The sequence below is a fragment of the Manacus vitellinus genome, unplaced genomic scaffold (genome assembly GCF_001715985.3).
Source record: "Manacus vitellinus isolate BGI_N305 unplaced genomic scaffold, ASM171598v3 scaffold_35_pilon, whole genome shotgun sequence".
Classification (NCBI taxonomy): Eukaryota; Metazoa; Chordata; class Aves; order Passeriformes; family Pipridae; genus Manacus; species Manacus vitellinus.
In genome coordinates, this window is record NW_021940498.1 from 2,011,341 (window position 1) to 2,036,225 (window position 24,885).

General features: G+C 52.6%; 1 protein-coding gene across 2 annotated transcripts; it reads right to left on the minus strand.

Annotated features, from left to right (window-relative positions):
- Nucleotides 1-4,681: 4,681 nt before the first annotated feature.
- On the minus strand, nucleotides 4,682-20,561 carry LOC103761128 (immunoglobulin superfamily member 3). 2 transcript variants are annotated; one of them, XM_018077067.3, is made up of 9 exons: nucleotides 20,510-20,561; nucleotides 19,548-19,559; nucleotides 19,058-19,435; nucleotides 17,721-18,137; nucleotides 15,402-15,785; nucleotides 12,938-13,342; nucleotides 8,158-8,562; nucleotides 6,909-7,304; nucleotides 4,682-4,886 (listed from the first exon to the last, which is right to left on the minus strand). In XM_018077067.3, exons 1-9 carry the CDS (start codon nucleotides 20,559-20,561, stop codon nucleotides 4,690-4,692), a joined length of 2,646 nt encoding a protein of 881 aa, XP_017932556.1. In that variant the 3' UTR covers nucleotides 4,682-4,689. The 2 variants fall into 2 exon arrangements, 1 of the variants encoding a protein (XP_017932556.1); XR_001921213.1 differs by lacking the exons at nucleotides 4,682-4,886; nucleotides 6,909-7,304; nucleotides 8,158-8,562; ... (3 more) ...; nucleotides 19,548-19,559; nucleotides 20,510-20,561 and adding an exon at nucleotides 14,541-14,638 and having other exon boundaries at nucleotides 15,402-15,489.
- Nucleotides 20,562-24,885: the final 4,324 nt, after the last annotated feature.

Below are 24,885 nucleotides of genomic sequence, written 5' to 3' on the forward strand. Positions count from 1 at the left end.
TATTAATCTTGTCAGTCCCACACCACCACAACCAGCCTCTTTGTTAGTGACTAAAAGGAGGCTGAGCTGGTCCCTCCTGCTGCTGAGGCAGCAAAGCCAGCCAGATGCCACATTACCTCTCACACATCCTTCCCACCTCGAGCCTTGCAGCTGTACTGCTTCTCCCATGGAAAGCATCACTCTAGGGCAAGAGCTGCCTTTTCTTGCCCTCTGCAACTGCAATTATGTGCAACTGCAACTATAACAATAATTATGACTGTAATGCCATATTATCTGCTGAAAGAAAAGAGGGAGGGGCAGATGACTGGAGAAGGACAAAGAACCCCCAGCAGTAGGCAGATATGATGCAGCAGTTTCTTAATTATTAAGGAAGGTTCAGAATCCTAGCAGTGGTTCTGCTTTGTCTAAGGTGCCAAAGACCAAGGTCAAAGGACACACAAAACAAGTAGGGGCTGCAGGAACCAGCTGGAATGCTCAAGGGAGACCAAAGCACGTATCAAAACTGCTTCTTTTATTTCCAGTTTTTAAATATTTTATTACGAGAAGAAAACTGAATGTCAAATATCAAAACCAACTCAGAGTTAATAGGAAGTAATGAAGAGATGCTGCTTGAGAGGGGACATCCCAGGAGAACTCCAAGCCATTCGTTTGGAATAATTTATTGGAAGTTTGGCAACCTTCCTCAGCAGCCTTGTCCTGGCAGTACAGGACAGCACGTTGCTGCTGTGCCCTCTGCTCCAAGGAAACAGGGCAGGCCAGGAAACCCTGAGCCATCAGCCACAAACTGTCTCCTTGCTTGCAAACCACTTCCTGGCACTCCTGCACAGCAACCAGCTCGTCACTCAGCCATCCTCCCTCCTTGTAGAAGAGAGGAGCCTTGCAGAGAAAGGTCCTCAGTGCACCCCCCTGCAGGTGAGAACCACTGCCACGATCCTTTGTCCCAATGCACGTTTGAGGAGTGACTGAGCACTGGCCTGGTTCCTGCCCAAAGGCAGGTGCCATAAAAGCATTCCAGGGAGGCAATGCAATGCAGGGGTTATACTCCCATCCATCCCACCCTCACATCATTCCTCTTATGAACAGTGAGGGGCTGCCAAGCCGTAGGGGTGGGCTGCCTTGCCTGGGAGGCACTGCCTGTGCTGCTCTCCCCTTGCCTTACAGTTCCCACACCTTCCTGTGGAAACCTTCCACACACAACACAGCCTTTGTGTTTTTATAGCCACATGCAACCACTTCCCAGTGGATTAATTCATAATGGACCGAGCTCTGCATTGCCCTGTAGCCCCTTCAAACTGCTTTAAAGCTGTGAAAGGACCCTGGGCCTTCCTGCCACGTGCTGCTCTCACACAGAGCATTCCCTGGGCAAGGGCACATCTGGAGAACAGGGTGCAATGGGGGCACTCCTCTGCTGCTGCAATGTCTGTGCTGCTGCACTGTTTTCTCCCAAGGGGCTATGACAGCTAGTTATATATTTTATCAGCTGTTCTACATTATATCACGGGCTGGATTTGAACAAAAGGTTGGCAACGGGGCTGGGTGAAGGTGGCCAAGAGCCCCAGCAGCAAAATCAACACCATCCCCCTGATCTAGCAGGCACACACATCTCTCTCCCTCTCATACATTTACCTCAGCTGACTGAAATGTCCTCTTTGAAAACAGGACTCTTTTGGAGATTTTACTGCGATAAGCTACAACTCCTTCTAAGTTCACTCGTGGAAAAAAATACACCTTAAAAATAAAGCTGAAAGGTATGGTGGTGACACAGCAAAGCCAGGAAAAAAAAAAATAAAGATGAAAAAACCTCACCACTGCAAACCCACACATTCTTCTTCCAGACCCTTTCATCAAGACCATGGGCACACTTATAGATTTAAAAACCTCTAAACCTGCGTGAATATAAAGTTGATACTTACAAAGGCCTCTTGATTAAGTGAACCAAAACAGGTCAGGAGAAGAAATGGCCCTGTTGAAAGAGAAACTTCTCTCTCTCTGACCACCTTTTTCCCCCCCAGTTCACCAGACACAAAAATCTCACGTTGCAGCAGAGCCTGCAGCTTTTTACCTGAAAATCAGATGGCAGGATGGTAGAGGTTGTCCCCAGCACTCCTATAATGAGCAGCAACCTCAGTAAGTCAGATTTTTTACTAGATAGAGAGTCTTGATGAGGTTCATCCTAAGCCACACAAAGAATGGGCTGTCAAGCTACCTGTTACTGGTTCTCTGTGATAACACCTGAGGAGGTGTGAGACAACAGGTGACAAGAAAAGGGTAAAATTATATTTAAGAGTAAAGGGAACCTGAACACCCTCATCTTCTTAACTGCAATCCTTAGGGAGATACAGGGACAAAGTACTTACAAGTACCTAGAGGAACACAAAGAAAGAAAAAGCTTTTTGTTTGTCTGTTTTAACCAAAACCAGAGCACGTCAGACCTACCTACCTCCTTTGCAAGAAGACTGCAAGCCTTGTGAGAAGAGGTAAGCAGTAGGCATCATATATTCTTGATTTTACCAAGGTTTGTGAAGCATGCTCCCAAGGCACTCTTGGGCAAGCTGAGGAAACAACCCAAACGAAAACACGGAGGAGCAGCACAAAATTGGCAGATAAACTATGTGCATAGATTTATTGTTAATAATTGTTCGTCAAAAGCGGTTCCTTCTTTCCTTTCCTGTGCCCTAACACACCTACTTCTCCTTTATGTACCCCCCAAATATGAGCCAGGCACTGGGCAGCCAACTCACATTGCTGCCCCTTGCTGGGATAACTCGCCTGCCTCCTCTCCTTCATCCACTTTTCATGAAACTTGCAGGAGTTTCATGTCCTGGGAGCATCTGCTTCTCTGTGGAAGAGACCAAAACTGGTCCATGAGTTAAAGCATTACCGAGACAGGGCTGAGACAAGCAGACAGCAGGATTTTTCACAAAACGGTGTGGAAAACTGTTTGACAGACCCACGCAAACAGTGCTTCAATTAGATAGGAAAAACCAACAGCCTGAGCATACAGTGAAGAAACAACTTGCTAGACAGCAAATCTGCAGGAGAGGAGCCCGACGACTGCGAGCCAAGCACAAACAGTGCCGCGCTGTCACACACACACAGAAAATCAAACGCCCCACTGGGAGGTGTAAACGGGACATAACCCCCAAGGCAGGGGGGAAACCTCTACAGAGAGCCCCACGTGCAGCTCTGAGCGCTCACACTGTGGCAGAGACGACTGGGGTCAGGGCAGCAAAGGGAAAAGCTGCACCGGGTCCAGAAAACACATCCCACAGGGAAAGACTGAACAAGTTGGAACCAGCCAGTACAGACAGAGGGGGCTGAACAGCAGAACGGGAGCAGTACTATTCAAAAGTGTGGAAAACGTGCATTTTCAAGGGACTGAAGCACCTATCAGTTCTTCAGGATAAAGGACAGGCAGCTTTACTATTTGTAAAGAAAGCAAAGGACATGAACAGATCATCTAGAGGGGTTGTGGTGTCTCCAAACCTCTCTCTAGTCAAAGGAAGCAGGTTCATAAATGTCTGCTGTGATTTCTATGCAGTTACTTTTGTCTCAGGACAGTGCTTTGAGTGTTACCCTGACACCCGACCTTCCAACTCATTGGGACCACAACTCACTTTGCACAATTAGAGGTTCAATATCCCCTGGCTTACATGGACTGGATAGAAATCTCCTTTCCTCTAATGCATCAGCCAGACAATCTTCAGGTAGCAGAGCTCCTCAGCCTTGAAAAGGTGAGCTCGAGCTGGATTCCAGAGCACAGAGGAGCTGCCCCACATACACACACATGGGGTTTTTATTACATGGAACAAACTGGACATGTCCAGTACCAGGTCCCAGGTGTGCAGCTTCCTGACCCACAGACAGCCCAGGCATGAGGGCCTGGATGCTGTCTTCTCCTACAGCAGTCCCAGCAAAGGAAGGAGCTGGAAAGTTTGTACACTTATCTCCAAGATGGCTTGGTGTCCCCTTCTTCCCTCTGGGATGCAAGACTCCATGAGAGTCCTTTATTGGATCAACAGGTTTTGGGTTTTTTGCAGATGGCTGTGGTGCCCCTGCTCTGTACTTTCTTCAGACCCAGCCAGCCTTGCTCTGTCCCCATGTTCCAGTGACAGGTTTTGTGATGAAGACCCATTTCCTTTTGGAGAAGATGCTCTTTGGGCACAGGTGCTCTCAAGAACATGAAAAGAACTTCCTGAGCAAAGGGTGGCCAAAGGCAAGTGCAGTGACTTAAATGGGACACCAATACTCCATTACCAGCTCTGCCACTGCTTTTTTAGCCTGAATACCACATAGATTTTTTTCAAGATGTCTAAAACAAGTAGCAATTTGATACTTTTGTGTCACAGTGCAAAAAGAATTGTTTTTTTTCCTTATTCCTGCAGAGGAATAACACCACTTCCACCCACAGTGGGAGATGTGTACTTCAAGGACCTCAAATATGTCACAGTGAACAGAGTGTGAAATGGGTGGGTATCTAACCCGAGAGACAGAAACACTTGTTATGAAAACCCTAAACCCCTTGTTTAGTAATTCAAAGCCACTTCATTCCATTGAAAGCAAACATACAATTTCAAGGATTCATTGCAAGAGCTACTACAGAACAGTAAGAAGCCCCTCTGCAAGTACTCAGTCCTCCTTAAGTGTCCAGCTCCACTCCTTCAAGTTACATCTGCCTCGATAGACCAGCTAAGTTGTCTTGACCTCTCCATTCCCATCCAGTTCCATCAGCTGGTTTTCTGTGATGTTGCCCTTCTTGCTTTTTCTGTATTTGCAGTACCAGCAGGAGACAGCAAGGGCCAGGAGAAGGATCAGAACCAGTGGCAAGCATAGGATGAAGTTCAGCAGTGATGGGGATGAGCAGATCCTAGACATAACAGTTGACTCTGGGGGAAAAAGAAGAAAGAAAAAGTAAGTGAGGCCCCAAGCTAGCCTGAGTTTCTCTCTCCTGCTGCTTCTGTAAGTTATCTTCTTAAACACTTTCCCTCAGTCTTCAATATCCACTGATTTTTAAGAATTCATACAGGCTACCTGAGGAGATGGGGGAGAGAAACCAGGTAATCTGCCTCAGTTTCCTGTCTGGGGAGGTCAGATAAGGCCCCATCTTGTTCATCTGAAACATCCCAACAGAAACAGCATGGTTCTTCAGCCAACCCATTCAATACTTATCTCAGTAAGGAAAAGCCACACCCCCTTCACCGCACCGGGTCCCTGCCTGACACCAGTGACAGCGGGGTGAGGTAGAGGTCTGTCAGAGGCTGCACCACCAAACAAGAAGAGACAAGAGGAAAGCAAAAGAAACCAGATCAACAGGTCCCTGTCCCGCCCAGAGACCTGCCCCTGTCTCTGCTATCATATTTTAGCCACACTGGGCTGCAGGCAGCTGTGAGCACCATCCTCGTCCTTGGCAGCTCCTGCAGAACAGCTCCCCAGTAAAGTGGAGGCTGCCTGTACTGCTGGTGGACCTGTTGGGTGCTTCAAAAAACCATTTTTAATTAGTCCCATACTGGCTGAAAAGCTTTTATTTGCAGCATCTCCATTTTTGTCCTGGGCACATCAAGATACCTGCATCACTAGAGGAATGCACAAGCACACACACACGGCCACCCCGCCAAAAAAAAGAATGACATAAAAAAAGAGAGAGGGAGAAAGAAAAAAACACCCAGATAATCTCTTGCATTTTGTGAAAACCATGAAAACCACTTGGCAAAAACACTCATGTGAAAACTGGGGGAGAATTTACCAGCAGTTACTGAGCAATTTTAGCAATGGTTACTCCACCAGTTATGGGTAACAAGAGGCAGAGGGAACTGATGAAGGAGAAATCTGAGTGCTAGAGGGAGCCATGATGGACAACAGCACTAACTCAACAGTGGGGGGATGAAGTGCTGTCAGTCCCTCTCCGTGCAATTAAATCTGGATTAGCTCTGCTGTAGGTGCAGTCACGAGAGTAGGCTCCATGCCTGCCTGTGCCAGGAGCAGGCACAAGGGAGGGCTCCACAGGATCACCCTTTCCATGCTGGTCGGCACTGGGAATTGCTGCAGAAGCTATAACCCCATGAAGCAGCCAGGCTGGCTTCAGGCATGGCAGATCCAGAGCTGAAGGCATGAGAAGAACTGCAGGATCCTCTCAGCTGGGTACAGCATGATTGATTTCACAGTTTATATTTTTTCCTCCACTTGGGTCATCCAAGCCGCCTATTTCCCCAAAGAGCAACACGAGTACTTTTTTCCTACCTGTTACCTCCCTAAAAACACTGTGTGCACCTGACTGAAACCTTTGCTTTCATTTATTTAAACTTCTGTATGCAGAATTCATCTCCATCTTTGCACCCAGCACGCACTCCAGCTCACCCCAGGGGGAAGAGAGGCTACTTTTAGAGACCTCACTGGAGACAGGTTTGCTAGAAAACTCAAACCCAGGCTTTTTTCCCCAGAACAGTTAGTGTTCCAGCCCCAGTGGCTCAGCTGAGAGCAGGGATTTGTGACCATGGTCCTGTAGACAGCCCACAAGCCATAAAAATTGCAGACAAAAAGTGCACTCGGTGGCAACCTCTGGACTCACATGCTTCACAGTCAGAGCTCTTGATATCTCACCTGATCACCACTTCCCACGTTTACAATGCCGAACACCTTGGTTTCAGCCCTGGCAAAACAGCAGGACTGGGATGTCACTGCATCCCCTACCAGCCCATAGCACGTGTCACTTGAGGGGCTCCCAACCCAACTCTGGTGATCTCCCCAGCACTGAGCCCCTCAGCAATCCCTTAGCAAGCCCTCCTGGCTTTGCTGCATGTCTGCCACTGCAGCCAGCAGAGAGCTGACATCACTCTCCCCACACACCCCAGCGTGGCTACGGGAACACGAACAGCGCCGGGCGAGCAGCCCCTGTCCCCCAGCAGCGTTACCTGGCGGGATGGTGCTGAGCTGGGTGTACCCTGAGCGTGCCGAGGCTTGCAGAGCCCAGTCCTGCCCCTCGCCCTGCTGCTGCCACTCCTGCACCCGGCAGTAATAGAGCCCAGCATCGCTGCTCTCCACGCGGGTCAGCGTCAGGCTGAAGTCACCGGGCGCGGGGCGGCGGAGGTACAGCCTCCCGGCCCGGCCCTCCTGGGGGAGCTGGATGGTGCCGTCGTGGTGGAGGGCGAGCAGGGGGCTGTCGAGGCCGCTCTTCTTCACCTGGAACCAGGTGGCTGAGAGGTGGGTGCCGGGCAGGCGGGCCCCCTGCAGCAGGCAGGGCAGCGTCACCTCCTCGCCCTCCCTCGCCGAGAGGCTGCGGTTGGTTTTGTCCGCCTGCAGCTCACGCTCTGCGGGAGGGTGCAAGCAGAAAGATGTTGTGGTGTTGCACACTGCCATAGAAATACTTCTGCCTGTGCCCACAGGCTGATGGAAACCTTCTGGAGCCAAGCATGGGGGATTGGGATGGCCTCTTGCAAGGGCCTCTGCAGGACACCCCCAGGCTCCTGTGACTCCTTCTCCCCGGGGTGTCACCCTCCCTGTCGTCTCTGCCCCCCACCCCATTCACAACCCTCTGCTGTAATTCTTCCCACCCACTCCAAATAAGTGATAAGGCATCCTTTGGACCAAAAGCTTTTTAGGAAGCTGGAATTCTGATCCACTCTATCTGTGGCTGCAACCCATAAACAAAGTGAGGCTGAGAGAAGGAAGAACTGAGCCAGGGAGACCCACCATGTACTCCAGCAGTGCAGTGATTAAGGTGGGAGCAGCTAAACCCTCAGACTTGTTTCTCAGTAGCAATGTGTTGCAGGGTGAGTAAAATCCAGTGTCTTGCTTCAGGATGCTTCAGGAGCACCAGGAAAGGGCAGATTCTCTATTCACAGTGTTGTACAACCAATCAACTGCATCATACGTTGGAGGGAAAAGAAAATGCTACAGCTCGTTCTGTTATGAAGCATTTGACTTCATCTGCCAGTGGCAAAAATAGCAGCTGGGTTGGTTTGGGAGGACGTGGTAAATCTTCCTAATTCCCTATTTCCCTTTGAGAGGCACTGACAACTCCTGCATCCCTGAGTCTCAGATCCAAAGCAGGAGCCGCTGCTTCTAAGCCCTGCCAGCTTAGGAGAGTTCTGTCAAGGGGCCTGTCATAAGTAGATCCAGCCTTCTCCAGGAGCACCTATACAAGAGATAATACCTGCTCACCTGGGAGCTTGAACTCCAGTGTGGTCCTTCCCGATGTTCCCTCTCCAAGTTTGTACCAGCCATCCACCAGCCAGAGCCACTCCTCTACCACACAGTAGTACCTGCCCTGGTCCCCGAGGTTCGCAGACAGAATCTGGAGCCAGAAGACGTTGCTGGACACCCTCTGGCTCAGGAACCGGGACTTTTGGGCAGGAGAGCTGAATTCAGGCCCATATTCCAGTACGCCGCCGTAGTTGGCCCTGATGATTTGCAGGGGGGTCCCATCTGCCAGAGGAGGCAGGAGGTACCAGGTAACAGCGAGCTGTGAATTATTCTGGGCAAACACAATCCGGCACTCGATGGCCGTGTCAGCACTGCTGGCAACCTCCACAGAACTGTCTTCCATGGAAACCTGAAGCTTGCTTTCTAAAATGGAGAAACAAAATAATAATAATGCTGGCTGCAGCTGCTGATACAGGGATGCTGTCAAGGAGAGGAACAGGGCTGTCCTGAGAAAAACACGCAGAAAGAGGAGGGAGGAAGAGGGTGTGCGGAGGACAAAGACTCATTAGGGGATGCTGGAGCAGAGGGTGGGAGAAGGAGGGAAAGAGCGAATCCGCACACCCTTGCTTGAACAATGGCAGGGAATCATAGCTGGGTGTAACTGGGCAGGAGAGTAGCAGATGAGGTGCCTTGGAGACCACAGAGCGGGAATGGGGGATGGAGGCAGCCACTGTGCTGGAGCTTGGAGGCAAAGCCTCTCTCTGAAGCAAATGTGTCTGTCTACCACTGCTTCCACCAGCAGGCTCACATATACGTGACAAAACCAGCCCACAGCTTTGGAGAATGTGAACAACTGTCTTTCACCACAGAGAGACAACAGAGCCTGTGGGGGTTTCACATGTTTGCTGTGGTTATTAGTCCAGAACCACATGACAGAGTCCTGCACATCCACTGTGATTATACCCAGCGATCGTTCAGCTGAGCACTGCTCAGTTCAGGAGAGCAGAGCTGTGGTGCTGCCTGCAGCTCTGCCCCCAGGCAGCCTGCACTGTTGTTCCCTATGTGCGTGTACTGCTTTTGGTCTGAGGGACCCTCTTCCCACAGCACATCACCTGTTGCTGGTACCTTTCCATCTCCTCCAGCAGTGGAAAGGTTGCAAACTGGTATCTTTAAAGATCCTCCAACCTCCTGCATTTCCCCTCAACCCCTGCCCCAGCTGTCAGGGGAAGGAGTATACAGAGCTATCTGCCTTGGATAGGTAGAAATTACTCAGCATGAGACACCATCAGGGCTTTAAGAGACTGTAGGTTGAATTTCCATTCTCAGGGCTTACCTTGCATACAAGCTGAGCAGTTGGCCGTGGAGGCTGGGGACAACTGAGTTCCCTTAAGCTCAGCCCCTGGGTACTGGTTTGGGGACAGGCTGCAGAGGACACACTGAGATGCTCCCTCAGAGTGTCTCAGACCCCTGCCCTTGGCCACAGGCTCAGCAGGGTGCTCTCCTCCACAGCATCTTCCCAAGGGATGCAACAGCAGCAGGTTATGGAGAGGGCTTTGGACCAGGAGGGAGCTGTGGCTTCTCCTACAGGGGCTGATGGAGAAAAGGTGCACCACAGGAGAAAGCTTGAGCATTTCCCCTTCCTTCAAGCATTTCTTCTCAAAACTCAAGCAATCCATTTCAGAGGCCTTCACTGCCTCTCAAGACTGGTCAACACAAGATATCCCAACTGATGGCTCTTGACATTCCTGTAAATTGCCTCTGCCTCTATGTCAAATTTGCCAGCAAAATTTTCCTGTTCATATCCACTTATGCTGCTCTTTTTCTTTGTACTCTATTGCTCTTCTTTCTCTCTACAGACAGGCACATTGGCACCAAAAGGTTGACAGTTTCTTCCACAGAGGGACTTGCACAAGTCCCACAGCAACACTCACAAGGAGGTCAGGGAGGTGGCTGCTCCCAAGGGAGCAACAAAGTGCTGTCCCGCATTTCACAGCACATATTTGCTGCTGTAAAGAAACAGGTATGGGCAAGAAGCAGAAGAGAGGGGAAAGCAATCACTCTAATTAGGAAGCTGTGCAAATTCATCGGATCCACCACACAGAGATCACACAGACTTGAGCTCACTTAGGAACTATATGCAAGTTGATGTCTTCCAACCTCAGTACTTAAAAGCATACCCATCCCAGAGCCAGCTCTGTGGAAGCACAAATCTTCAGAGGGGAACACTGGACATACTCAAAAGCTGCTTGGAGACACTCTCAGGCAGCCTGTTCTAGGTGGCCCTGCTTGAGCAGGGGGTTGGACCAGGTGACCTCTAGAGGTCCCTGCCAAGCTCTGCCATCCTGTGTTTCTGTGACAGGTGAACTGATCACACTGGAAAAAATAAGACACTTAACTTCAGCTGCTCAGTACCAAGGCATAGTGTACCAGTCAGCAAAGTGCCAGGGGAGGAGGGGGTAGGGGGGCTCTTGCTGGAGTATGGCCCAGCCTGACACCTGCTGGGGCAGAAAATGCTCCAGAAAAGGAAAAGCTACTAGAGCTTGGAGAGGAGCCACGGGAACTGCTGCCTTGAGCACTTGATTTTGATGAGTAAAATTGCTGTTACGCTCTCAGAGATCACCTCAAGAGGAATCAGAGCACTTGCTGCAAAGCCCCTTTTTTCAGCTCCAGGTCTCCTCTCTCTGCTGCTGAAGATCAATTACCAAAAGGGCAGAGCAGCTGCCTGCCTCTTCCTTTCCCACACAAAGCCATGGTGCTGTTTTCCCTTTCATTTCCAATCTAATTAACCAAGCTGAGCATCTCACTGCCCATCTCCCCATGAACCCTGCCTGCTGACACCACACTTCCTGCCCAGCCCAGGAGCAGTGGAACACGCAGAGGGGCATGGACACTGCAGTGACCCATGTGGGCAGTTGGCTGGAGGGACAGAAGGTGGAAAGGCCACTGCAGTTCACTCCAGAGACAGGGGAACCTATCGCGGGCAGCTGCACTGAGAGGCTGATGGGAGCATCTGCCTGCCCAGGGAACTAATTATGGGACCCACACAAAAAATCAGAAATGGAAAAGACCTGTTCTTCTTCCCTACCTGTTGTAACACTTCATGTACATCCCTCCTGTCTGAAGCTGACCCTCAGACCAGATCCACAGGGGCATGTAAACTCCTAAAGCACTAAGTGACACCAAGCACTAAATGAAGTGTAGAAGCAGAAGTCAAGACCTCCAGTATCTCTGCAGGCTCCAGCTATAAGATTTTGTATGTGAAGAAACAGGTTGGTGATTTTCATGATTTGCAGCTTAATTTTCTGCAGCTCTGCCTCACCCTATTGCTGCTAGAGTCGGCTTCCTTCCCAGACTTCTCTCCCTTCCCAAATATCCTTCACTGGCTCATTGCTGCTTTCTGAGAGAGACAGTACTAGACCCAGCAGCCACCTCCCACTGTGCACCACCCTCTCCCAGTTCCCACCACCTTCAGAGCGTTGCAGCATCCAGCAACAGCTGCAATACATTTGGAGCCAAATGTTGTAATATCTTCACGGTGTCGCTGCTACCATCTCCTCTGTGTAGATGCTCCACAATTACACCTGCTCATCTTAATGCCATTTACACCAGAGATGTATGCTCATACACGCTGTTTATTCTCATCCTTAGCCTGCAGCCCCCACCCTGCCCCAGATGGCTGTGGCTCAGCCAGCTGAGCAGCCCAGCACCCAGATCCACAGGGGGCAAGGAAAGAGCAGCAGTGGAGCAGGAGGGAGAACACCACAGAAATGAGCCTGAATGGGGAAAGAAATGTGTTAGCTTATGCTACAGCAAACCCATCAGTTAAAAAACATGGAAAGCACATAATTTCAGTTCACTGGGTTGTGATTCCAAAAATCCAAGGATTTAGAAGGAGGAGCACTTGATGCGTGAAAAAAGAGTAAGAACACCCTCCCCCGCTTTTGCTGGCAGAACAGAAGTGAGTGAAAGAAAATAAACCAAGTTGTATTCTCACACCTGTCCCCTCAGGCTAAGAGTTTTTGGCCAGGACAAACCCTTCAATTCCTCCAGCAGCCCCATCCATGAGCAGAGCAAGCTGACAGTGTGGTGCTGCCAGGGATGGCAGGGAGCAGGCATGTGGCAGGTTGAGGTCTGTCTGCAGCATCTCTCTTCCACAAGAGGATGAGGCTCCCAGAGTGATGCTGGCAGGCACAGTGGCAGCACAGACCTTGCCTGCAGTGGTGGCCTTAAAAGGGAACCCTGGGCAGGGCCTCTCAGCTGCGCAGCCCACCCGTGCTCGGGAGGAGACACCTCCCCACAGAGCCCCTGGCAGCTTGTGGCCCAGTGCTGGCTCCCATCCCATCAGAGAGCCCTGGTGCTTTCTCAGCACACTTCAAATACACTGGGGGAAGCCCGGGGAACACAGACACCCCAGCAGCTTTGGGGGCCAGTCTCCCTTCACTGTCCAGAAGCCCAGACCATGGGGGGGTACCTCATACCCTCCAACATTCAACTGGGCTTCTCTGGGGGCACTACTTCTCTCCAGAAACAAGGCTTAAAATCCTAGTGGCAGGGCTGATCCCTAGATGCTTGGCATAATCTGCAAATAAGTAGATTTTGCCATTTGCCAGTGACAAATTTGCCTCTGAGGTTGCTGTCAGGTGCTGAGCAAGCAAGAGAGCAGGCAGCACCACCTCTTGCAGCCCTGGGAGGTGACCCCGCTGGGGACACCCCAAACATCACTGGTCCTGACTGCCCTGGCCATGTTTGTTCATTCAAAATTGCAGAAGGAGAGACCTCTGATGAAGACACTGCTTACCTGGCAGCACCACCTTTATCCCCACAGGATTGGAGCTGGTGGTGGCCACTGGCTGCCCCAGGGGCAGGACGTTCCTCCTCCAGACCTCCACCTCACACTGGTACGTCCCCTCGTCGGCAGCCACAGCACTGTGGATGTGCAGCCCGAAGGAGGTGTCAGCCTTCATCAGCTGGGCTTTCTCCTTGAAGCGTGACTGCGCTGCCACCCAGGCCACAGTGCCATTGGGAAAGACCTGGACCAGCTCATGGTAGGGGCTGGTGGGTGGGCTGGGCTGGAAGAGCCACCGCACGGACGCCGGCACCTCCTCAAGGGTGTAGTTGGCGCTCACTTGGCAGACAAGTTCAAAACTTTGCCCATGCCTGACTGTGGCAATTCGGCTCCTCAGCATGGCATGCAGACCGAGACCTGCTCGGGAGGAGAGAGCCCTTGGCACCAGGACAGAAATCCTGCCCTGTGCCACCTTCCCACCACCCTTCCCATGCTGCCCCAGGCACCACAACCCCATGGAGGCCAGCAGTCCTGCTGCTGCTCTCCCAGTGCCACTCTCACTTAGGTGCACTCTGCTCTTCCAGCCCTGTGTGGCCCTCTCCTATCCAACTCCCACTCTCCCAGTCCCTTGGACAACCCTAAGTACCCTCTTTTCCAGGGTGCCCGGTCCCACACTGTGGCAAGGAGCCAGGGATCCTCAACTGGTGCTACTGTCCTGTTTGCCGCTTCCTTACACCTTCCACAAAACCTGAACAACTCCCGTGGCCCGACCCATCCTCCCAGGCACCCAAGCCCAGCAACAAGAAAGGGAAAACAGCCTAAACCACAGCCAAAATCTGTCTCTCCATAAAGGCACCCATTCCAGCAATGCATGGGCATTGCACACCAGGGAGGTTAGCAGCTCTGCACTCAGACAAGAGGGCAGGAGAAGCAATCAGATGCCAGCACCAGGGGTGTGTCTCTGACAAAGGCCACCAGACAACTCAGCAAGTGCCTTTGTTGAGCTTAATTACTGTAAGTAATTATGCTGTTAGAACAGATATTTTTTATTTCAAGGTAAGGAGACAGTCAGAAGACCTGCTGAACAAGCCACTGCTATTCAGGTGTCCAGGTATTTTGGCTGCTGTGTCCCACTTTTCTCCCCCAAAACACCTCATAGAAGACTCCAGCATCCTGGCAGAAATGGGGAATCTGAAGGACTCCAGGGCCAAGTGATCAGCCCTGCAGCAGCAGCAGACCTCAGGGCACAGCAGGCCTATGTCCTACTGATGTATCCACCTGCTTCTCCAGCCTTGCCTCCAATCCAGAAACAGGGGTGACCCAACTTACCCATGGAGCTGACTGTCACTGCTGCCTCCCCTTGCTCTGTCCAGCTTTGGCCTCGGGACCACTCTGTTGCTTCACATCTGTACTTCCCACCATCGTCCTCATCCAGTGTGCTGGGGATCACCAGGGTGAAGGTGCCAGAGCTCACTTTCTCCAGCCGGAGGCTCCCCCGAGTCCTGCCATCCCGGTAGGCGCTCCCCAGCCTCAGGCTGCCATCCTGCTCCATGGTGGCCACCAGCACCCCGGGACCCGGGCGCTGTGGGGGCAGGTGCCACCACTGCACAGACACGGGGCTGGTGGCTCCTTGCACCTCACAGTGGAGGATCAGGGAGTCTCCTGCCGTGACCTGTGGCGTGCTGGTGGACACGGACAGGCGCATGCGGCTCTCTGCAAACAACAGTCAGCGCGTTGGAGGGGATGTTGTGCTCCTCAGAGAAAGCCAGAGGTACTGTGGCATTAAACTGAAAGACTAGCAAAGCCTTGACATTGGAAAAGGAAAGGAATTGAAATTTTCAACCAGCCTTTCCTTACGAATTTGGAGAAATCCTTGTGTGGTTTGGGGTTTTTTGTTTGTTTGTTTTTTCCCAGTTTAACATCGTTCTTGGGACACGAATGTATAAAGAAATACTTAAGAAATGAGGTCCCAGCAGGCAGCTCTTGCTACATGACAATAATCATCATCTAGCTATGACAAGGAAACCATGAGTCTCCTACACATCTTTCTCAGAGCGGTCTCTCACAAGCCATCCTTCCAGAACAGGGAGAGAACCCTGACGGAAATGGCAGTGAACCCCCTCTCCAGAAGCACCTCCTCTGCAGGGTCATCCTCTGATACTTAGGAGTAGCAACAGGCATTGCTTACAATTTTCTGTAGCAAAGACACAGGGGGACCCAGACTGCCCAGGATTCTACTTATTTGCCCCAAAAATTACTGCAAAGAGACTGAGCTAAAGGTTTACACTTTGTTGACAGCTGCTGCATCTGTCATGCTAATGTTTGCCATAGCAAATGCTTTTCCCATTATCTACCAAAAACTATTGCATATTTGGACTCTTGCTGCCCCTGCCAAGATGAGCCCAGGCTTAGAGCGTTCCACAGCCAAGGATCCTACAGACTTTACCCAGAAGAGCAGCCATTAGGATTTACTGACCTATCGGCTTCACGTTGACTTGGATGCCTGATGACAGGTTGGTTTGGATGCCGTGCAAGTCTCCAGGAGTCTTCATTTCTGACACAGAGCAGCGATATGTACCATTGTCCCTCAGCCCCACCTCATAGATGGTGAGAGCATAAATTGTGTTGCTTGGCTTGAGTGCTCGGAGCTGCCCCAGCTTGGCTCTCTCCTCATATTCTTCCTCCCAAGTCAATACCCCATGGGGGTCAACCCTGGCCACTTCCATGTTATTGAGGAGCCAAATCACTTGGAAGTGCCTGCTGCCGCTCTTCTGAGCTTCCACCGTGCAATTCAGCTGCAAAGTATCCCCTTCAGAAAGGGAGTTTTCAGCAGCAGCAATGTCCACAGAGAGGTCTCTGCCTGTTGACAGCCAAAAGCAAAGAGAGTGATGAGTGGCTCTTCCCATGTTTCCCTCCCACCCGGCAGCACCAACAGCCTTGCAGAGAGCAACAGGAGGGAATTCTCCATTGAAACATCTTCTTTCATAGGAAAAGTGATCAGAATGGAAAACGTTGTCCACGGGGAGATTACAACCCTGGAGATGGTTGCCAGTTCCAGGCACTAAGCAGCAGTTGCAGGTGGAAGAAGTGCCAGAGCCCTAAGGAGCTGAGCTCCCCCCTTCAGTGTCACTGTGGTGCCCTGCAAGTCTAAAAGCAAGGGCAAGACTGTAGTTTGGAAGCAGAACAGAGCACCTCCCAGACCACAGTTGGAAGGGCTCAAATAGCGTATTGAAGGCAGAGTACCCAGAATGAATTTAAACACTGGCTCATAAACAGTTTGCAAACACGAATCCCAGCTGCTGGAGATATGTTTGGCATTCCTAAATATTTGCTGGAGAGTTTATAGAAACCAATGAGGCTGTTAACTGCGGTCAGAGTGGTTGCTGGCTCCCAGCGTGATGGGGTGCTCAGTCCTGCAGCCTGGGCTCCCCCACTGGGTGCTAGAGGGCCCTGCAGAGCTGATGGAAGGCTTGAACACCTGCTGCAGTTCCTCCATGGCAATGCCAGCAGGTCCAATAGAGCCACCATAATGCCCTCTTACCGCTATCGCCTCCCTTCTACCCTGAACAGACACCACATGATAAATACCAAGCTCTGACAAGGTTTCTCTAAATGATCCTGTGACACTGGTACCTGAAGCCACACCCTACCAGTGTGCCTCTTAAACAAGCAGATGGAGGGAAGCTCACTGACTGCCATTGCTCCCCAGGCAGCAGCAGACCTGGAAAGCCTTTGCTGCAAACACTGTGCAATAAGAGGAATAAAACTTTGCTAGTCAGCCAGGTTTCAGGAAACAGACTGACAAGGGGAGACCACACTTCCCTCCCCCAGTACCTTGCTCCCCTGAGCCCTATACAGGGTGCTTGGTTCTTACCCAGCCATTTCTTTGGTTTCCTGCTCTGACTCACCACCTTCCCACGAGACACAGGTTCCCCTCACCACCCTGGCTCTGTAGCCTTCTCCATCTGCCCTGAGCCATGGGGACAGGGTACACCACCTCCCCAGGCACCTTTTCAGTGGGAGACTTGCTCCTGTTTTACTGCCTACTGTTGCATGTGTTGAAGGACATCAACTAGACACAGTCTTGTCTTGGCTGCTTTGAAGTAAAACTTACTGGTGGGGAAAGAGATTTTCCTTTCCTCTGGGTGCAGCTACTCACACACTCCCAGGGGTAGAGCAGGGTGAGGGACCTCAGACAACAAAGGGCTTGTGGCAGGAGGGATGTCAGGCAGGGTGCTCAGAGGAATGGTCTAATAAACAGCAGCACCAGTTGCTCTGAAAACTGGCAAACTGGTGCCTTCATGGACAGACAAGCCACGCCCAACAGACACTGGAGCTGTGCAGCACATGCAGTACATCCCCACATCCCTCTGCCCCTGTGGCTGATGAGCAGCTTGCTGTGGTGTACTTTAAGGCCACAAGACCCTGGAGGCAGTCTAACAACACAGTTTTTTGCACCCTGGAGCTTAACACTGCCAAGGAGCCAGGCTGCTGCAGGCACACTCTGCTCTCTCTGCTAACACCTCGCATGGCTCTGCGAGACTGCGTGATTTGTTTGAGATTTGGCTGCATGAACATCCAAAGTGTGAAGCACCAACAGCTCCAGAACCAGGGGCTGCCGTGGCCCTGAGCCAAGCCCAGCCCACTCCCTCAGAGCCCAGCAAAGGCAGCCAGACCTACCAGCTTGTCCCTAGGCTGTGACAGAGGCAGCAGTGAAGGGCACTGAAGCTGCTGCAGTAGAGCCTTGAATGCACAAGGGAGTTGGAGCCAACACGTGAGTTTGCAAGAGCCTTACCCTGGCTCATGACTGTCAGCGATGTCCTCTCTGTCTGCTTGCGGGAGATATCCTTCCAAGTCTTGTCAGGATCCTCAATCCACTCGGCTGCCTCACAGTACAGCTGCCCTTGGTCAGATGGCTTCACTCCCCCAAGGAAGAGCTTGTACGTGGTGTTCCCAACCTTGTTCAGCCTCACGTCCCCCACCAGAAACCTCTGCATGTAAGAGGGCCCTGGCTTCAGGATGAAGTCCTTGGAGAGGGTAAGGACCTCCTCAGCTTGGTGCTCTCCTGCTCCCCGAAGGTGGTACCAGCCAACTGAGAGATGCGTGTGCTGGGTGGTGGACTTGGACACCTCACAGGTGAGCTCCACCACATCCCCTTCGGTGAGGGTGAGGACCTGGGGTGCCATGGAAGCTGAGAGGGTGTCTGCAATCACTGAGCATGGGGGAGAAATACACAATCAGAATATCCTGAGTTGAGAGTGACCCATGAGAATTGCTGAGTCCAGCTCCTGGCCCTGCATAGGACAACCCCCAAAAAACCACAGCCAGGCCCTAAGGGGTCTGACAGCACATGAGAGACATTTTTTGTAGCTGACTGACAAGGCCTTCGTCAGCTTATGCTGAGGTGTGACACAGCTAAAACCTCAGCAGGGAAGAAAGAAAAGTAAATCTTTTGCAGTACACTCTACAGTCAAACTACAGTCAGCATTAATTAGGCAACCCCAAGGAGAGTAAAGTCTATGCCCTCACTATCCCAAATGCAGACTGGTGCAACACCAAGATAAAGGAGAAAATAGGGTTGAACACCAAGTGGAAGTATCATATAGACTTGGTGGGCTCACAGTAGGGCCTTTCCTTTTGCCTCTCCACCCCATTACCATCCCTCACCCAGTGCTCTGCAAGAGCTGCTACCTTCCTCCATCTGTGGGTACCTCACTTGGGTCAATTCCCATAATCTGGCCTGGGAGGACACCAACACATAACGCACAGAACCCGAAAACTCCTGCCCTCCTAAATGTTTAGCTGTGAAATGCCGAGTCTGCATCAGGAGCTGAAGTTAAAGTCAGGCCATGGGAGAGCAGAGGCTTCCTCTTCCTTCCCTTGCCCTGGCTGGGAGGCAATAGCCAGAGAACCTGCAAGGGGATATCTGGGCATCCCTCCCTTAGCAATCCCACAGCAGAGAGAGAAGGAAAATTTGTGTCCACCAGCCCCGCTAATCACCCCTTCCCCCAGCTGCCCCTCTGACAGAGACGCAGAGGCGAGCACTTCTCACCAGTGCAAACGTGGGGGCACAGCAGGAACCCACCAGTACCCCTGCCCAGTGGGGAGCAGGGGCTCTCCTCCGGGACCCACCTGAGAGGTTCATCTTGGCGCTGTAGCTCCCGAAGTACCTCTCGTCGGTGTTGGGCGTGTGGCACTCGTACTCGCCGGCGTCGCGGTCCTGCAGCTCCGTGATGTGCAGCAGGACGGCGTCCCCCTGCACCCGCTCCACGTAGATCCCGCGGCCGCGCACGCGCTGGGTGTAGATGGCGTAGGGGAACGAGGGGTCGACGGTGCTGACGATCTGCACCTCTCGCTCAGGGGCCGAGGGCAGGTAGATGGACCACTGGAAGTTCTGCTCCGCCGGGCCCTGGTAGCCGCTCACCTTGCACCACAGCGTGACGTGGGAGCCCCTCACGCGGTGGAGGGGCCCCTGCTGCACCGTCACCACGCGCTGGGCAGGGGTCAGACCTGCGGTCAGCAAGCGGGCAGCACACAGGGTGTTTGCAGGGGTACGTGCCACCCGAGGGGGGCTGCACACCCAAAATGACAGTGGTTCTGGGCACACAAGGGACCACAGCACCGAAAAGAATTGCTGTGCAGCCTCGTTCTTTGAAGCACAAAGTCCAAGGGACTTCACACCCCTTGTGACTTCAACAGACCCCGAACTTCTCTCCTAGCACGCTGGGGGGGTCACACAACAGAGACCAGGGGATCGTGGCCAGAGGGCTGCCAGGCCTGTTCATGCCTGAAGAGCATTTCTCAGCCAGCATTGCAGAGGGAGCAGCAACCAGGCTGAGATCACTGGAGGAAGCTTGTGGTGTGTTAGAGGGCCAGGCGCTCAGGTCCTGCACAAACCGTGAGGGAAAGGGAGCAAGTGCCAGAGCTGACCATTGCCAGAGAAGGAGTTGCAATGCAGAAGTCAAGGGACATGGAATAGTGGAGGTAAGCAGCAGGCTAGATACTGCAGAGGTACTCCACAGGCAGAAACTGGGGAGAGCACAGGAGAGGGGGCCAGCAAGAGTTCCACTGAAGGCAGGGAACACCGGGGGACATCAAGAGCTCCCTTCATTTCTGCTTACAGAGGGTTTGGAGAGGTGGTGGCCACACATGGACCCTCCCCTTATGCATAGCTCCCGGAGGTGACACTCATTCTATTCTGATTCTCGGCATGCACACTAAGCAAAATGCCCATTGGATGTGGATACAGAGTCAAAACACAACTGTGGCGGCCTGAGAAGAGAGCTGGTGATGGCACAACCTTCAGAATTCTTTCCCAAGGCAAGAGGGGGTTAGGTAACCCCCCCACACCTCCAGCAGCCACTCAACAGGGATGTGTATGTCCCTCAATGAAACCCTGCTAGTGTTGAGGCTGTCATTTTGGAGTGAAACTGCAGTGCAAAAGAGAGCAAAGGCTGATGAGCCTCTTCCCACGGCCACCGAGCCAGAGTAGCGCTGGCTGAGCCACCCGCCTGCACCAAGGGGATGCTCTGCTTTCCCCACAACTGCCCCAAGAAAGCTCCTACCACCAGGCAGGGCACTCACCCAGGACGAGGAGGAAGAGGAAGGCAGCCGCCAGGCACTGTGCCAGCCCCATTGGGATCATCTCTGCTTGGATCCTTTGCCAGAGGGGCGGTGGTGGGTTCTCACGGGCGATGGTGACAGCCACTCCGCTATTCCGAAAGTGGCTGGGAGGAAACTGCCTGTCAGTAGTGGTTTCCTCTACTTAGTGTGGGAGAGAGAGCTTAGGCAGTGCGGTGACACGGCAAAGTGACACCCTCTGGGAGGTGACAGCCAGCACCCCATCCCCAAGATGCCCAAAGCCCCTTCTGCCACTGTGTCTGTACCAGGTGCCCACTGGCTGTGGGTTTGCTGTCTGACAGCAGCCCCCCTGCCAGCAGCGGGGGCAAGGAGCTGGATTCCAGGGAGGCATGGAGGCAGATTTCTGGGGCTGAAGCTTCTTGCAGCTGTTTATTTCCCATAGCTGCAAGACGGCAGCATGATGCCTTATGGACAGGTTGGGGTGGCACAGTGCTCCTTGGAGATAGCTGATGCAGCTCTGCCTCAGGGTGCAGTAGGGCACCCCAAGTGGGGTGTCTCTCCCACAGCACCCCCACCAGCCCATCAGTTGCATGGTCAGGAGACCCTCCACCATAACAGACAGTCCAGCCAGCTTATTGGTTCCTGAAGGATCACCACAGAGCCAGAAATCACCCAGGAATGCTATCCTATATGCATATTCCATGGGCAGGCACTTGGATGTGGGGGATCCCGGTCCAGCAATGCTCACAAGGGCGATGAGGCTATGGAGGAGCTGCTCTGGAGGGGTAAGACCAGGAGGCTCCAGCACAATCCCAGAGGCAAGTGCTGTGGCATCAGCACCACATGGTCTGGGACATGCTGCTGCTCCTCTTGGCAGGTGCCAGGGACATGGTGGGAGGCTGACAGGGGCACATCCTGGTCAGGGAAAACCCAGTCTCTCAGGTATGCAGCCAACCACTGGAGATGAGTTCAATTCAGAGATACTCTCTGAAGTTATTTGTTTGGGGGGGAGTGGGTTTGGTTTTTTTGGGGGGAAGGAGGTTGTTTTGTTTGGTTTGGGGTTGTTGGGGTTTTTTTCCCCAGAAAGACTGGTGGCACAAAGCATTTACCCCTGAGCCATGCTACTCCCACTGTGCTGCTGGAGGAATTGACTGAGTGACTAAATTAGCTCAGGGATTCACAAGCAAAAACCAACTGTAAAACAACTCCTCTTGCTTGATCCCAAGGGGCTCCTAGAGGGAATGAGATTGGTGTAACGAACCAAAACAAACACAAAGTCCCTCCTTTCCCCATTAAAAAAAAAAATCAACTCGTGTGACATCCTGAAGGGCCAGGAGATGGAGGTAGAGGCCCCTCCCTAGCTGCAAGGCTCAACCCTCCAGTAGCCAACTCCTCATCAGCCTGGGCACACAGCTCCCATAGCACCACACAGCTCTCCAGAAAGCCAAAACCAGACTGGGGGATGGCCTGTTGCAGCAGGCAGAGAGATCCCTGCAGGATCCCACCAGTCTCCTGCCACCCAATCTCATTGCAATGAAATGGAGCAGAGAAGCACCTGTTTGGGGGGAAGAAGGGGCAATGCAGGGCTGAAACCCATGCACTGACTCCTCAGAGAAGGTGAGCAGGTACAGCAGAGGCTGACAAGTGGTGGAGTGCCCCAGCACACCTGTTGCTGAGGAGGGCCCAGGCCCTAAGGGACACAGCTAGGCACACAACTGCATGGTAGGCTTCCATTCCCTGCTGCAGGATGGAACCTTCCCACCTCAGAAGGAAAGGGATGAAGAGGTTTGCTTTCCAAGAGCAACCCACTGCCAGGAGTGCCCTGGGGAATGATCCTGTTGACAGTAAGCCAACCCACTCACAGCTTTGGAGGAGGGAAAGCATCAAAAGCATCTCTGCTGCAGCGACAGAGTAAATGGAAAGGAAACTTGGAGTTCAACCTCAGTGAGCTCCCAGCAGTCAGTGTGCAGATAAATACACACTCGGGGACTGTTTAACTCCAAGCTTGCAACTCTAATGGTGCATGAGTCGCTGTTTACATTTGCAGTAGAGAAACCAGGGAGAATAGGATTGCCTAGCCCAGCCCTGCCCCTGGCAATGATGATGCTCTGTGGACAAAACCAACAGCTCCCTCTTCCTGGGACTGCACGGTGTAAAACTCACCTTCTTCCTCCCTGTGAAATCAGTGCAAGCAGACATACAGCAGGGCTGTTAACCACATGAGGCAGAGTAAAGGAGGGGGATCAGAGAATCTTTTACAAAGACAGCATTGCCATTAGAAACCACATCAGTGAATCTAAATCCATGGGGAGAAAGATTCCCTCGCCCTGCTTTCCTGGGAATGACACCAGGGAGGAAGTGAGGGGGAAATATGGTTCTTAGGTAGTACAGAGGGTCCCTGCCCATACCTACATGGAGCAGAGGGCTTGCCTCCTCTGAGCCAGGTGGTGCCTGTGCACCTCATTTGGGGAACTGAAGTGCTGCACCAGGCCCATGGGGATTAAACACTACTGACCTCTAGCCTTTGGAAAAGCCTGGCTACTGCCAGTACTGCAGCAGCAGGGTTGCTTCTCAGCACACCCCAGCATGGCAGCACCATCTCCCAGTCCAGAGCATAAAACCATAAGACTGGAGATGAGCTTGACCACAGAACTGGCTTTGCCTTCCACACTGGTGATGACCATCTTTAATAATTCACATATCCATTCTCCTTCCTGCCTCCCTGGATTCCTTTGAAGGCACCCGTTTTGGATGCTGCTCGGCCACTTTGGGCCAAGGCTTTCCAGAAAAACACCACCAAAAATGCAATGTGGAAAGTTTTACCAAGCCCAGTGCAGCCATCAGCAACATCCATGGTGGCTTGGAAACCTCCTGGATAGACAAGTACTGACCAGATACTCATCTTACACACTACAAGGAGGAGCCTGGGGAGGGATAGAATAGGGATCACTCCCACATCAGGGTAGAAATGCTATAAAAGAAGCTGTTGAGGATGAAGAGTGTGACCCCATACTCAGTGTTGATTTTTAGAGGGAAGAGCCAGCGGAGACCCAAAAGCACTTAGGCAACCATAGGGGAAAGGCTACAGACTGGATTCCTGGCTATATGGCTCCCATTGGTGCCTGGGATTAGGGAAGCTGTGGTTTCCTCTGCCTGCAGCCATCACATTCGTTGCTGGCTTCCACTGCAAAGTTGCAACAAACCCCACCTTCCAAAGAAATCAAACCATGTTGTGGGCAAATCCAGCTTTTCACAGGAAGGGTTTTCAGCCACTGCCAAGGTTGCTTGGTCTGGGAGATAAAAACAAAAAAACAAAACACAGCCAAAACCAGCTCTTAAAAGGGAGGGTTCCCCCATGAGTTTTTCTCATTTCTGGGAGGGGTGTGAGCTCTGGGGCCTCTACTCAGCCCCCTGGCTCTACCACCTCCTAACCCCCATCCCAGCCAGCCCTCAGCAGTGACCTGCCCGTCACTCTATGCACACAGATGGGCACCCCGGGGCACCCAGAGCAGAGAAGAGCAGGTGGCAAAAGGAGACAGAGACTAATCTGAGGCATCAAGGTCCCAGCAGAGAAGCTGAAAGGGAAAAAGACATCACAGGCCTCTCCTCCCAGCCCCCTTCAGCTTGTGCATCCTGCCCAGGAGCAGTGTGGGTGGGAGCCCTGCTCCCCAAAGGCTGTCAGGAAGGGAAAGGCACATGGTCCCTGCTTGGCTGTAAACACCTCCGTGCCGTGCAAAAGGGCAGCTGCAGAGAGCTCTCTGCATTTCAGGCTGCTCTTGCAACCCAATGGGGAGGGGAAATAGAGCCCAGGGGTGCAGGCTGGAGGTAAAGTCTCCAAAAACGACGCCTCCACTTCGCACATCTCAGGAGCCCTGCCCCCCCGCCCCCAGCAATGCCACTGCCGTATGCCCACGGTGGCTGCGGAGAGGCAGGAGGGCAGGGAGGGATGGAGGCTGCAGCCTCGAAAGTGAGAGGCTGGCGCCGGGCAGGGTGGGGGGGCGCAGGGAAGATCTCAGCATGAGCTGGGATAATCTGGCAGTCTTGGGGGACGCGCCAGAAGCCTACAGATAATCAGGGGAGCTGGTGCAACAGACTTTGAAGTCTGCCATCAGGTTTTCTCAGCCCGGCTCAGACATCAAAGGCGGCTGGTTGCTGCCCCCAATTACGGAGCGCAAGCCGGCCGGGCTGAGCGGCTTCCCCAAGGCCGGCCGGCTCATCCGTGATCTCCCGGGCACGCTCCCATGGCCAGAAACCTCCTGACGAAGCACAAATACTTCAATCCCTGTAGCTCCTGCTGGAGCCAGGCTCAGTTTTCCGGGAGCTCGCCTCACCACGACGTGGCTTTCACCTTGGGCTGTCAGAGCCAAGCAAGATCTCGG